This window comes from Phoenix dactylifera, chromosome 3, assembly GCF_009389715.1.
Source record: "Phoenix dactylifera cultivar Barhee BC4 chromosome 3, palm_55x_up_171113_PBpolish2nd_filt_p, whole genome shotgun sequence".
NCBI lineage: Eukaryota > Viridiplantae > Streptophyta > Magnoliopsida > Arecales > Arecaceae > Phoenix > Phoenix dactylifera.
The window spans coordinates 7,496,316-7,511,980 of record NC_052394.1 but is presented as its reverse complement, the minus strand read 5'-3'; the positions used below and the strand labels follow the sequence as shown (position 1 = coordinate 7,511,980).

The following is a 15,665-nucleotide window of genomic DNA, read 5'->3' as shown; positions in this document are numbered from 1 at the left end:
GAAGACTTCATGTTATTTTTTTATCCAGTTTGGTAGATCGAAGCTGAAATTGCTTCACTTTCGAGGTAAATATATTGCGTTGCTGAATTTTGCCGGTCATGTGGATTGTTGAACTCCACTGAGGCCACTTGGCTTGCACGAACGGTCCCACGATGTTTGCCTCACACGTGCCGAGAAAGTTGGTTGGGGGTCGCCTAACCCACCTTACTTTCTTGGTGGTGATCCATTGGCACGTGTGGTTGCGTACGGATAATACGTGTCTTCCATCAGCGAGGGAAGGAAGCCTTAATCATGAAAAAGGGCCCCACGAGGCTCCAACAACAAGAAGTTGGACGGAACGGATTCTAATCCACACGTGATTAAATCGTTTTAGATCAAGGACCACCAGCCGTCCGTCAGATGGACCCCGCGAATCGTTCGGCCAACAATCCGTGACGCCACGTCCCCATCCATCTCCAACTTCCGCTAGAAACCGACATCGAGGAGGAGAAAGTTACGAAATTACCCTCACCGGAAATCCGCGTGGTGTGCTAATGCGATGTACCATGTATCGCGAGTTTAGTTAATCAGATGGCTCGACGCTAATTCTGTTTCATATCATCTGATTCGAGATAGAAACCTGGACCAAGAGATTTGAGAGAGTAACCGTGCTTTAGATGGCGTTCAATGCATCCTCGCTTGTTTTACCCAAAAAACAAAAAAAAACCTCTCATAAGTTAATTAATTCTCGCGGGACCCACATGCTCCCAGCCGCCAGACCAGAGGACAGTCGCCGTGGCCGGCTCCCGTATCACCGCGCGCCTCACAGTGTCCCCCATACATCTCATCACACGGCGTAGCTCGTGCCACGTAATCATTTCACATTTTTAATCGCTATTCGAGTAAGGGAGGAAGGAAAGAAGATGTCGCCGGCTCTTCCACGGAAGGCGTGGAATTTAAGGAACGCTTTCCTTCCCACTATCCGACACGCGACTCTTTCACACATAAAAATATGTCTTAATTTAATCATTTCTTTACTAAAACAAAAAAAATAAACAAATAGCCAGGAAACTCCCGCCATTCCACTTTAACAAATTCTCGCCGTTACACGCTCCACACTCGCGAAGATTACTACTAAATGGAGAAAAAGACGATACTGCACACGAAGGATAAGGGCTGGCAGCCTAGTATGATGGGGGTGTTTTCGTCATTGTCCATGGAAGTACTATAAGGTAGCGGCTTCCAGCGAGAAATCCTCGGCGTCGAACTCGCCGAACTCCTCCACTTCCCACCACTGCCGTTTGGAAAAGTCGAAGTCCGTCAAACATAACGGCGGCTCCACGCTGAAGCCGAGGGCGTCCACATCGCCGTACCCGAGGAAGTCGAACGGCGTCTGGTCCCCGCCGTAACGGAGGACGGACGTCGGGGAGGGGTAGGGGTAGGAGGAGTCGTCGCACTTGCCGGACGAGTCGCTGGTGACGGTGACGGCCGGTTCGGTGGGGAAGTTGGTGACGGCGTTGGCTCCCTTTAACATGACGGCAGCGCTGTCGTACATGGCGGCCGCTTCCTCGGCTGTGTCGAAGGTACCGAGCCACACCCGCTTCCGCCGAGTCGGATCGCGGATCTCCGCCGCCCAGCGGCCCCACGGCCGCCGCCGCACGCCGCGGAACCTCTTCCGGTCGTCCGCCTGCGGCGCCCTCGCCGGCTGTTTCGGCGGGGGAACCCGGCGGGCCGATGCGGCGACCTCGATCCCTATCTCGTGCACGTGCCGTTTAACCCGGCGCCGGGCGAGCCCGCTGGTTTCCTCGTCGCTCGAGGACGAATCCGTAGCATCCACGTCGGTGAAGTAGATTCGGACGACCTTCCGCCGGCAGCGCCGCTCCATCCCCAATCTTCTCAGACCTCCGGCGAGCTTGTTGCCGGAAACCGTTTTCCTCGTGGTTGTCACGTGCTCGGAGAACTTCTCCGGCCTGTCGGAGATGCCTGGCCTGAGGCTCATCATGCGTGGCCACAGATCGAGCTATAGGAGCCGCCGATTCGCGGTTTCATCATTTCGAAACGATTCGGCGAACTTCTAATTGATAACAGCTCAAGAAATCCAAGTTTTAAAAAAGATTACAGTAAAAATCACTGAAGAGCTCCTTCTGATTTCCACCTGAAAGATCAAGAAAATCCCAAAAATTAACGTAAAATAAAGCTTCAATCACCCTTTTCCTTTGGGGAAAAACCAGTTTTCGATCAAGAGACACAGATCTATTAGAGTTCTTACTGGTTCTCAGGCGGAAAAGAAGAGAGGTAGAGATTGGGGGTGAGAGAGTGAAGAGGGGGCAGAAGAATGGAGAAATACAAGGAAAGCGAGGGAAGCGTGGCAGAGTAGTGGGGTATTTAAGTGCATTCCCCCCGACCTTATCATTTACTAAATTCCCGGAACGCCCCCGCCCGCCCTCCCCCCAATTTATGCCGTCCAGCTGGCATCTTCGCTGACGCGGATGCTTCTCCGAATTCCCGAAATACCCCTACTCGTACCGTCCGTAGCCTTCGTAACTTCCTATGCTGTCCATTGTACTCCCCCACTACGTGGCCCACGGATTCACCGCTCACCGAAGAGGAAATCGAAGAGCAGCTGCCCTTACAGCCGTCCGATCATTGAACAATCGTCATCGAGAGCATCTCTTATTCCATGGCTGATATTAGCCGTCCGATTACTGTGGTCACGGAAATGGTTTCCATGGTTGTAACGGCACTGATCGTACTTCTTATATCTCCAGTCTAACAAGTAACAACGGGACTGACCTCGGGAATGCTGCTTGGTAGCGGGCTTGTGGAGCCCTGTCGTCGACCACTCAGCCAACGAAAATTTGACACGTTATCGAAGGGGTGGGAATTGTTGGAAGACGTGGGAGGGTATTATGGTAATATTAGGAGGGGTGGGATAGGCACGGCGGTCCACGGATGTCATCCTGTGGCTCAAGGAAGGAGCAGCCGCCGCTGTGGGGTCCACCGGCGTGCCGCCGTGGTCTCCGCCCCGCTCCTAAGCACCTCTCTCGCTCTGACGACCGTCTGATCTCGTGGTACATCTCCAGCGCACTAATCCAGAATACCCGACCTTTTAATTAATTAAAAAAGTTCGTTTTTCTATTATTATTGCTCGTACAGTGGGCTGTCGTGTATTTGATGCGAACTCTATCACTGATCAATTATTGTATGCCGTCTGATTGAACGATAATAATATTTTGATCCGAGGGATTTTGTTTTTCAACCACATCAGCGCTTATGTAAGCTTATTGTAGCAGGCAGAAGTATGGGCAGGGATCATGCCACGTGGAAAGAAAGGTGATTGATGGCCGTTGGATTTTCACGTGCGCTCTTGAAAACAACGTGGCGGCAACTAATTCGGCCCCGCACGAAAGAAGATAGCGAGAGGGCGAACATGCCGACTTCTTTTTTTTCCCTCCATTTTGTCCGTCTCCGCACGTGCTGGTTCGCACCTGGTTGGAGCACTCTAGGAACAATCAGAGCCGTTCATCGAACAAAATCGACATCCAATGTTCATCTGGTTTTGGTGGCGTGCAAACTATCCCAGGTTAACGTCGCCTCATTTCCATGACTATGTTAAATAAAAAGACAAGCCTTTCTGCTTACTAATCCTCTCTAGATTTTTGATGGAGATATAAATGCATCCATCAACAAAGGGATATAGAATTATTGGTTCTCAAAGATATTATTATTATATTATTATCATATGATAGGTAACATAGGAAACATCAAAAAGAGCCAGCCAGTGCAAGACTGATATTTGACTATTCATAGCTTTGGTCCTTCCCTCACTAGATATATGGGAAGATTTTTCAAGCCGAAATTTTTTGGGTGCGAAAACGACCCCTGAAGACTTTGTGTCATGAAAGCTCTTCTTCTTAATAGACCGCAACAGGATGTGACCAAATTATCTGCACTGTTGTATGTTAGGAAATTAATTGGAGTTGAGATAAATAAACAAATGATGGATTAGTATATGATGAGTTCATTCAAGTAACTTTGCATTGAAATTCCTAAATGCTACTAGCTACACGTCTGAATCTAGGATAACTTTGCGTTGTTGAAAAATAATTTAATTTATTTAATTTGGTGAAGTAGATGAAGCTCTTTAATATGTTCCTCTTGTTTTTTTTCTTTTTTTAAAAAAAAATGCAGATTGATATGAGTATTTGTCACCATTATAATTCAATGAAGTAGGGGTCACCCTCCCTTTCTCATAACCCTTCCCTTACATCATGGCTTATTTGTATGAAATAATAAAATACCATTCATGATCTCATGGGCGCATAAGTCAATCAACAGTAGCAGCAGAAATTGAGGAGGACAAGAAATCTTTCTCGTTGACCTGGCCTTGGAGATGTCAATGATGATAGACTTGGAGCCCAAGTAATAGTGGATCTCTCAAGCTGCTATGCGACCAAGTATGGCAACCTTGGGCCTCAAGCGACGAAGGTTCAAGAAGTCTAAAATATACAGCTTTCTTATTCTACGTGGAAGTTGCATGTACCTATGAGGTAAGGTGCATGAGTGTAACACATAAAAGATGCCCACTTACCAAACTAATATTGACATTTGTATAAAATAATCCGAGATCACATCTCACCTTTGTCAAGGTTTTCAAAGGAGAGAATATTAGGAAGGCCAATACTTGCCTGTGGTCCTCATGGAAAAGAAAAAGAAGGTGTAGCATATAGCCAAATTGACTGACTAGGTTTTGATACCAGGTCATTTTGGCTACTTTAAGACTCCATCACCTTCTATAGTCTTCATCAAATGTTTATCTTTTTTCTCTGATTGAAATGAAATGTTTACCCTTGACTCATCGATGCCGCAGGCAAAGCACGTATGCTTCATCCCATCATCAATCTCATCTTGCAACCACGCACTCAAGACCTCTCAGGCACAGAACAAGATTCAAAGCCGACTCGCAATTCATGTCATGCAAGAGTATTTGTGATACCATATGAAATGCTTAGGAGTAAGGTTTTCTGTCATCAGATTTAGTACTATGAGATGATAAACACAGTCCAACCTTTGGATTGTAGCTCCTTTTTTTCATTGCATGGAAACATACAACCTAAAATATATGCAGTCCAGAAACAAGAGACGTGTACGACCATGCAGATATTCAATCGACCACACGAGATAAATCAACGGATTTACTCTCCAGGAAGTCTTTCGAATGGACAATTCCTGTCTCGACGAAAGCAAAGAACGCATGCAGTTCTAGATAACATTCCAAGATTCCAACTTGAACACGCTATTTGTCAATCGAAAGTCAGTTTGATTGAGGTGACGCATTCCACGACTTCTTCTTTTTTGTAGTTTTATGATTTTGTTTGTTCCTAGTGGAAGAAAACGGAATCATAATATATACATATATCACTCCCACTTTGGTAGTAAAGTGTGTCACTGGAAACTATTGAGAGAGAGTGATTTCAGGGATTCACAAAATGTTGTAGATACATCGAGGAAACCTAAAATAACATCCCCATGCGTTCCCCTCACCAAAAGGACAAAAATAATCATATCAACAATGAAAACATACAGTTTAATTCCATCATTTTTTTTACAATCGTACATGGAAACTGAATGCCTTGAAAATTGTTGCTCAGGAAACCCCGCCTGTTGTAACGCCTGTCAAACTACTCCACTTTTCACTGCCACAAGGACGTGAGACATCGTTGAAACTGAAGCACCCCAATAATCCCCAGTCATCAAATTTCAGACATGATCTGCTGCAACCAGAAAGATGCTCCCTTTTCGATGTAAAAGATGAGGAATTCAGAAAAAGTTCAATGGCTGGTTCATGTGGCAAATTAAATCTAATCAGCTTAAAACTGAAACCCAGATTGTGTTTGTTAAAAATTAACTCACCGAGATTAGAGTATAAAATCACAAAAGATAAGCTTAATACGTCACAGGGCATTTGAAACCTATGTATCACAGTTCTATTACTAAAAGTTATATACCTGTGTTGTAGGATTCTGTTAACACTTCGTATTATCTAACAAACAGTGAAGGGTCAAATCAATTCAACAAAGTCTAGATGATTGTCCTTTGTTGGGTTGTTTATCCATTTAGCTTAATGAGTCCCCAATCCAAAGTGCCAAACTCGCACTTACGGTTTGTATTCCACCTTACAAAGATTGAGAAAGCAAATGGAAAAAAAATACATAACACTGTCTCATAGACAAAAAGAACTTCAATAGCAACGGAATAGGGACTTTTTAACTACATAATTGTTTTGCATCTAGGAAATGAAAGCATTCTTACAGCAATATCAGCAAATTTAAACTCATCCCATAGCATATTTCTGTGTCCAGTTGCGGGCGGTGGTCTCATACTTTGCCCTGTCAGTCCTGTACATTTGAGCAATCTCTGGTACAAGAGGGTCATCTGGATTTGGGTCTGTCAGTAAAGAGCAGATAGAAAGCAAGACCTGTTGCCAAAAAAAAAAAAAAACCGAAGGTTATGAGGCTACTGACTCCAGAGGGTTTACCAGCTTTTAGCAAATGCAAATGTAGTTAGTGAATACAGTTTGTTATTGAAATGCAGATTCACCATAACATTGAACAACTATTTCTCTGAGGGTACCAGTATATTACCCGTATTGTATAGTATAATCTGTACAATATGGTATACATCCCGTACCAAGATAGCTCCTAGCCTCTTTTTTCTCATTTTTTTATTATGGTACCATCCAAAATTAGGCGGTACGGGTCAAAATGATATGCACCCCGATTTTAGGGGGTACTGGACGATTCTACTTTGTTCAAACTAGTACGGACCAGTTCAACTCATATACCTAATTGAACCTCGATATGGTACAGCACAACCTATACAAGCTAGTATGGTCAATAGGGTAGACCTTGGCTGGTATGATCACATCATTATTCAAAATTTAGAGCAAGATTTGCGGTACAAATCAGTACTGTACCATACCGAACGTACCGTACCATATCGATACCGAACCGATATGCAATCTCATACCGTATCGACACTTATAAGCCTTGCCATCTCGTACCGTACCACATACCAGTACTGTAATAGAATGGTACTAGAGTCCGGTACCGAGATGGTGCACCTTGATTTAGAGGTTATGAAGCGCACAATTTTATGTTAGAAAAATCATGATATCTTGTGACCTTTCTAGTTTTCTAAAAATTGCAAGCTATAATTTTAGTGGTGTTTGCTAGTATAACGCAATTGCACAAAATCACTCAAATCATGGAATTATAAGATTCTATGTTGAGTATAATTTTCTAAGTTCATCATCGTTGCCTTAGTCATCTTACAACTTTTTTATTTTAGCAACAAAACACTCACTCTCTTCCACAAAAATGAACTTCAAAATTTAAAATTCTAGTTTGAGATATAGAATTAGATCACGATTTTGAAATGTAAACTGCCCAAATGCAGGCTCATCATCACAGATGATATCAAATTACAATTATCTTCATAAAAATAGAGTTGGATGTCAACAGGCCACCCTGAAACACTCTCCATTCATTGTACCATTAGCAAGCGTTATATTTGATTTTTTTAAAAAAAAAAAATTCATTTGCGAGTTGAGGCTGGCTAAGCAAAGTGAGAGAAAATCAGTTAAAAACTTGGACGTGTGCTTCAACAGAGTATGAGCCTGTATAATATTGCATAGTCTACTTTCCTTGTTCCCAACTTGGATATTGAGATCAACAAGCAAACTAGGCTCAGAACCCCCTCAAACAAGATATGAACTCATCTAACATATCACACAGACCATTTTAACATTTTTTTACATTATACCCTTCCAAATATAGCTTATTGCATAGTTGCTCTGAAAATCATTAGTTGCATTTATGATCCTCAAATCATCATGCTTTTGCATGGGTACCCCTCCCGTTAGATTTTTTGACTCACAGTGTTAATAAATAACCATTTCAAGTATTACCCTTTTGTATTGATATTCCTGAAACATTTATATAAGAATATAGCTCTTTTCAATAGAAATGGAATGTTAAATTTTTTTCAGGAATATTAATGTAAAGAGTAATAGTGTCAAATGACACTTAAAATGGTTAGTTCTTACTGTCATTAGTGAAAAATCTAGCAGCATGAATGTGCGTGTCTGTGTGTGTGTGGGTGGGTGGGTGTGTCCATGCGTAAGTAGTGATATCTTCAGCGGGTAAATATGACACAAGCCATATTTGCAAGGGTATGCATGTAAAAAAACTTTCTATTTTATCTATAGAGGCAATAATGAAATGAGGCGATAATATCTTCACCTCTAAATTTTCTGCTTAGGTATCTTGTCCTTTTACATAATCCATTTACATACCAGAACTGTAATAGAAAAGAAAGATATCTGGATGCAATTATCCCTCCCTCTTAAATCATATATCAACAAATGATGATAACAAATATATCTTGAAGGAAAACTTCCTAGTGCCTGTTTTGTTTATTAATTAATATATATGCATTCAATATCAAACAATAAAATATAAAATATTAGTAATACTTATCTTGAAGAAACACTTCTTACTTCGCTCTCGTTGTTTTAGATATCAGGCAAAAAGTAGTTAACAAAGAAATGCAATATATCACAGTTTGCAGGATGGGATTAAACTGTCTATGCACATCAGAGCATGAAGTGAATCAATACAAAAATCTGTTAAGGTAAAACCTTGGAGATGGTCAGGGCGGGGCTCCATTGCTCTTTAAGGATATCCAGGCAGATGCTCCCATTACTATTGATGTTTGGATGGAAGACTTTTGTCTTAAAAGCGACCTAAAACATGAAAGCATGTCATCGGTCTGCATAAATAACAAATTGATCCTCAAAGTTCAAGGAAAATGGTCGGCATGGAAATGACTAACATAGTCATTTTGATGATTCATGTCAACAAGATAATCCCAGATAAAATACCAACAAGTGAACATCATGTATGCACTATGTAATGCTCAAGGGAGTTTTTGCAAAATCCACACGCATCCATGTTGTGGCACAAAGTTCCATAGTGGAAAATTTTCAACATCATAAAATAAATGACACAGATTCCTTGCCTACTTCCTACAACCAGACAACCATCAGATATATTATCGAGCAAAAGTATTAAATTTGCTCATATCTACGATCCTCCCAACAGAGATGTGGAAAGATTCACAATGATATAATTATATGATCCAGAACGAACTCATTTCAGTAATAGATAGATACTAATCAAAATGTGTGGTTTATGCCAAACGAGGCGCAAACAACAATCCATCATATTTGAGACACAGACAATTTGCTATGTGATATCCCTCTGTTGTGATCATCACATATTAATGATTTTATGTCAAGGCTGCATTACAGGTGTACCTTGAATTGCACTAATTTCACATCCCACTCCCATAAAATGTCACAGCAACTAAGTGAACTTTGGATATATTTGACAGTCCTGTATCATCTGTGGACCCTACTAGTATAGCCAACACTATCATCTTCCTACTTGCAGGAACTATGTATTGAACAGCACAATTTGGTAAAATAATACTAAAATATAAATCAGAAAGCAACATGATATTATCTGTTTCATGACTAGGAATCATGGTCTCCATCCTAAACAAAATTAAATTCATAAAGTAATGGAATGGGAGGGACAAAATAGTCATCTCACCAACTCAAAAGAGTTTGTAAGCAAAAAAGACAGTGGACTGTGATTTAAGATTTATCAAGACATCAACAAAACGATCTTGAAGAGGTGTTTTTAGAGTCTACGAGGGGATAATAAGTAGTAAAGAACATAAAAATGTAAGTATACAAGGTAAAAAGGAAATGGCTTATAAATATAAGATCCTATCCTGATGTTTCAGGCACACGGAGGGAATTCTGAGTACCAGGACAATTTTTTCATCCCAGAAACAGAGAACTGGTTGGGTGGATTCAATTATTTAAAACAACACAAAAGGTGCAATCTAAAGAACATAAATTAACGATGCCACTGACCATCTTGAGACTAAATGAAGCCTGATCTCTGATCATGCAAAGGAATCTGACAAGGTGAGCACATCTCCTATTTGATGCTATCAGCACATGGACAAGGCAGAATGACTAGCACACACTTTTGAAGATATCAACTAGCATATTTACAGAAAAAGCACATCAATTCATTAAAACATAAGCAGTTGTTCGCACTTCTCCTATTACAACATTACTACGAATAACTTCTTGCTAACTTAAACATTGAATGCATTAAATTAACTGCATGCCACAATGGAATATTATAATTACGGGAGAAGAAACAAAAGCTGATCCTGAAGTAAAGAAACAAAAGAAGCAATTAACCAAATCCAGAAGTCCAAAACTTATGTCTGAAAACAGAAGTTACACCTTTGGGGGCTTAAAGGGATAATCTGGAGGAAAATGTATCGAAACTAAAAACACGCCTCCAGCATATGGACTATCAGAGGGTCCCATGATTGTTGCTTGCCAGTGAAACATATCTTCACCTACAGGACCTGGAAAGAAATGACAAGTATTCAATCATATAATCATAGAAAAGGTTTACCCCATTTCTTTTTAATTATACTTGAAATACAAAGATTCAAATTACGTGATATGATATTGTAACACAGAGAAATTATGGTTCCAATTCCAAGAGCTAAAAAAGCAAGGATCTGGTGCCAATATCTGACACATGTTGAAGTTTGGGAATGTTCTACTTAAAGGTCCCTCACAAATGTTTCCAAACAGATTATGAGTTGCATCGAATGTAGTTTGAATAGATATCAAGTCACAGTAGGCCAAACATGCAATGACAAATCCATTTCATAGAAGTAATAGTAAAAACTATGCATACAATTGGTTCATTTAGTTAAGACATCTAGTATGGTGGAGACCAACCCCTATCCCTCCCACACTCAACCACTCAAAAAAAATACCAAAAAAGTATTCTAGTTTCTTCAAGTACCACTTCATGAAAGGCTGTACGAATGTTCATTTATTTCCTGGACAAAAGTAAGAAACTATGTGGTCAATTTACTAACCCTTCTTCGACATTTATTTCCTACAATTCGATATGAAAAAATTGCTTCAAAGTTCAAACTATTGAATCAACTTTGACATTTCAAAATGGCTTTACAAAATGAGATCTTGCTCCATTAGACAATTATATTTGTTGTAATCAACCATCATCCCTTGATGGCCATCATCCAACTCTAACATAACCCAAATTACTAGCCCATGTGAAAGCAAATCCAAATCCAAACCTTGACTAAGCAGATTGAGTCTTAAAATATCACTAAATACAACCTAACAATAGTAATAATCCAGCTCAATCTCAAAACACCTAAGAAAAGCATAAATTCAGCAAATATTGAAAATATGTAGGTCTGGCTTACACTACATGATTGTGCCAAGTTTCAAAATCCTATCCTAAGAGATATTTTCACAGCTCTACTTGGCATTTTGAGTCTTTTCTCCGGACCCGCCTTGTAATATGCTTATGCAAAATCACATCCCAGCACAAGAAAATGGAGAAGAAAGAATTTAGACAAAATACTACCCAAATTAAACAGTTTGCACAAACTAAATAGTACACAACGTCATAAAACATCATGAATTCATGATTGATGGAGATTGAGTATGTCAATCCACCAAACTGGTTCATCTGTACCTGCACTGCATGAGGTAGGAGGGTCCTTCTGCAAATCCTTGAGTTCCTTCAAGATACGCTTTGATGCCATAAGTAGCTTCCACAAACGAAAATGCCAATATTAGATTATTAGAACCAGAAAATATGCAGAGCATGGCACACAAATGAAATGGAGGTATAAAATCTCCAATAGCAGCTTTAAGTCCATTTTTCCAACTAAAAACAAGATAAAAAACTAAACCGCAGAAAACTGGAAGGCAAGCAAAACGGTAACACTGAGGGGACAAAAGAGGAACTTTTTGAGTCTACAAAGCCATTTAAGTCATGGATGCCTTAGGTTGTTAGAATAATTGAAGCAAAAAAAAAAATCCTCCTATAAGAGTTTGTTTGGTATCATATCAAAACTTTTTGAGACAATGATGATCAAATAAATTATACTTTTGAAGTTACATGCAATGCAAAGTTCAATTAATTAATAGCTCAAAATGAATTGGGATCCAAGTAAACCAGTATGATCCTAGCAAAAGTGTAACTAATTTTATTAGAATTGACTCAGTTGGTTTGAAATGTCAAGTCTAGCTCATAAAACGTTGATGCTAACATAAACCAATCTAAAAGCAGTAAGTAAACGGATTATATCTCTACTAAACTCCTAGATCCAAAACTTATTAAAATCATGTCCTTCTACTTTCTAGGACATACCCAATCCACAATCTATTGAACTAAGTATGCCAATCTTTCATGACCCAAACAAAGTCATGTGTCAAGAACGAGAAAGGACAAGTGCTCCCTCCAGTTGCCAGATAAGAAAAGGGAAAGTAAGGTCAAGCCTGAAAGTTTAGGGTCAAATTCCCTCTTTTGGTAATTTTCAAAAGAAAGGTCAAAAAGACCAAGATAGTTTAAAGTCTGCATTGCATACAAAAACTAAAACCCTAGTCCATTCTACACATGAAAACATGCATAGAATAAAATCTTAACACACATAGATGACACAATACATACACATAATAAAACATCTGCATGTACATGCACATGGAGTATCACATTATTCAGAAAGAAATTAACAATGTCGCAAGCAACAATGTACTTAGATAGCACAAAAGCAGTTGATATTTTTTTCAAAGAGACAAACCACTGAACCAAGTTACTTCCTTAATAAGTCATTATATGTTAGAAATCCATTAGCTTATGCATAACAGTAGATAGGACAATATATTTCCCCCTCTCCAACTGACAAGCCAAATCCATCTTCGTTACTCCATGAACAAAACAAAGCTGCTAGCTAGAACAACAGGGAACTCCATCACACTGCCACTCAGCTGTGGCACCAAAGGACTGAATTGGTAAAACGATTTTGAAGATTGATATTTAGTTTGTGAAATATTGAACGATCGTATAAATATTTTCTTAGGGAAACATAAGAACACAAACGCTTATCTCTATTTAAAAATAGAAAATTCTAGAATATTATGATTTTAAATATCTAGACAGATATATATCTATCTCCCAGCTATATGCACAATTTATCAGCCCAACACCGCAAGGTTAGCATGTAGGAACATCAGTGTTGCCATATCTGTGCTTGCCTTTATTTTTAAAGTTTCAGGTTTAGTTCATGATTGGGTGTCCTTAAAGCACAAAATGCAAAACTCGTAATCACATTTATATGCATGAGACCTGAAAAATATATATATATTAAAAGAAAGGTAGCACAATTCTGCTTCCTTTTTGGCGCTGCCCTTCTTTCCACGATAGTACAAGATTGTAGCATAAGGACATTGCTGAAGATTTGGAACACACTGATTCCATTATAAATTCATATATAATGATCAGCAAACAAACTGTTACCGGAGCATTTTACACCAAACATTGTTTGATCTTTTCACAGTCCGCATAACTTAAAAAAAAAAAACTACATTATTCAAGCAGCGATTTGGCAAATATCGCTGTTATTTTCTTTTGATATTCTTATTTCCATTATATTTCTAGAAAAAATCCTTATTTCCATTCAAACAGCTTAAAATGGGCATTATAACAGATTACTTTATCTTCCTAGAATATATTAAAAAAAGAAGGACGGCATACATGGTTTGATAAATTATTGAAGAAATATATTTAGTTTAATAAATATCATAATGATATAAAACTGTAGAGTGAAGGAGGTCTCGACTTCTACAAAAAATATATCCAAGAAATTTATAAATCAAAACCACATTAAGCATTAGCATGGATAACTGAAACGAGAACAAAACCACCAAAATATTCAGCAACAATAGAACTCTTTGCCAATACAAAGTTCAGGAATTAAAGCACCGATTCAAATCATCCCACCTCCCAGATATCACAACATGCTCTAGATTAAGAGAATAAGCAATATGTCTTTCGAGATTAACATCCCAATAATCTTTAGAATCTATAAATCGCCTTCGATTTGACATGAAATTATAGATTCCGGATCGGAATAGAAAATCTAGGTTGAGAAGTGGTGATCCTTACCGATCAGATTTAGAGTTTATGGAATGAATCGATGGCGGAATAGAGGCTCCGATCGAATTCTTGACGCTAATGGAGATCGGAGACGGCGATCGGATCGGATCGAGTAATGTCCGATGATCGCAGATTCTTAGAAGGAAAGTCGAAACTCCTTCCGAGGATAGTTCTCGAAGCAGCTGAATTAGGCCTGACGCTCTAAAATGAAGGAATGGTTCTATGTATACTGTTAACTTCTAAGCAGTCAGAAAGATAAAAAGCTAGGCGGCCTAAATTACTTAACCAAATCCTAGGCCGAAGTTGCTTTGATTTGACGCCGCCGGGTTGAAGATTTGCAAAAAAAAAAAAAAAATTACCCGAACTTAGAAACCTGATCCGGGCCTATTTGGGACGGGCTTAGATTAAGAGCTTTTAGTTAGAATTGGATATGAGTTAGATTTTCAAGGGTTTGGGATGGGGGGTTGGGCTCCATGGATTGACCGGAAGAGAGTGAGAGATGAGGAGGAGATCGGGGAGGAAGGAGGGAAGACGTGGTGATGTTTTGCTACATGGATAGATTTATTTGGTGTTTAGGGTGCCCGTATAGAATCCATACCAACCGCTAAGAAGAGTGGCACGTGTAGATATGTATAATAAGGAAGTGCATGCTTAGAGCCACCTACCTCAATCCACCAACCCAGAGAAATTATTAGATTCTATGGCGAAAATACATCCGGACCATGAGATGATCTTTTAAACCAAACATATTTACAAGTTAAAAGGTCTCGTATGTAGCTAATCATTTCAGAGATACTTTGAGATGATAGAGCGCTTCGAAATTTATTATTTTTTTAATTTTTTTAAAATATATTTGTATTAGAATTGTATGAATCATCCGTTTCAGTAAAAAAAAAAGAAAGAAAGAAATTATTAAATGGACCTAAGATGTTGGAATGGAGTGATTACATATTTAAAAAAAATAGTAATTTTATTCTAGATTCATGATGGATATGATCTATCTAATAATATCTCTGAATTAAGGGTTCATGAAGGAGATTAGGGAATCAGAGCCACCGAATATGGATCCGCAGGTTCCTTGTCATTGTCTTCGGTCATACAGTTGTACGAGGCCCCCTTGTGTAAGATGGAATGCATGAAAATGAATTAAATTTTCAAAATTATTGTCATCTTTCACATTTCTTTCTTATATGATTAGGTTTGCTAAGAAGTACAACAATAAGTTGAGAAAGCTGTATGGAAAGTTTAAAATACTAAGTTGACACTATTCCTCTGGCAAATTGCTAACACATGGTGGCAAACTGTTCTTAATGGTTATGGTCCAGTTGATACATTAGTGGTTATGGTTGAGGATCATGTCACAAATCTCCTAGTTTCTCCCAAGGTTGGAAATGTATAGAAAATGGATGCGGGCAAGTTCTAATATGTAGGATGAGATGAGGATAAGGTTTAATATGCAAGCAAAAATATGATGCTTTATAAAGCCTCTCCCGAGTTTAAGATAAAACTCAATCTTATGAATATTTGGCTCATAGACATTGAATT

General features: G+C 39.2%; 2 protein-coding genes across 3 annotated transcripts; both read right to left on the bottom strand.

Moving 5' to 3' along the window:
- Positions 1 to 984: 984 nt before the first annotated feature.
- Positions 985 to 2,354, bottom strand: LOC103723921 (pathogenesis-related genes transcriptional activator PTI6-like). The gene is made up of 2 exons (XM_008815017.4): positions 2,249 to 2,354; positions 985 to 2,134 (listed from the first exon to the last, which is right to left on the bottom strand). The coding sequence occupies exon 2, from the start codon at positions 1,979 to 1,981 to the stop codon at positions 1,205 to 1,207; it is 777 nt and encodes a 258-aa protein (XP_008813239.1). The 5' UTR covers positions 1,982 to 2,134; positions 2,249 to 2,354; the 3' UTR covers positions 985 to 1,204.
- A 3,686-nt stretch (positions 2,355 to 6,040) lies between these two features.
- On the bottom strand, positions 6,041 to 14,699 carry LOC103723920 (ubiquitin-conjugating enzyme E2-17 kDa-like). Of its 2 annotated transcripts, none has more exons than XM_039124487.1 (5): positions 14,480 to 14,699; positions 11,655 to 11,730; positions 10,370 to 10,497; positions 8,681 to 8,785; positions 6,041 to 6,457 (listed from the first exon to the last, which is right to left on the bottom strand). In XM_039124487.1, the coding sequence occupies exons 2-5, from the start codon at positions 11,722 to 11,724 to the stop codon at positions 6,314 to 6,316; spliced, it is 447 nt and encodes a 148-aa protein (XP_038980415.1). In that variant the 5' UTR covers positions 11,725 to 11,730; positions 14,480 to 14,699; the 3' UTR covers positions 6,041 to 6,313. The 2 variants fall into 2 exon arrangements, with proteins under 2 accessions (XP_038980415.1, XP_008813238.1); XM_008815016.3 differs by having other exon boundaries at positions 14,130 to 14,696.
- Between the last annotated feature and the right edge of the window lie 966 nt (positions 14,700 to 15,665).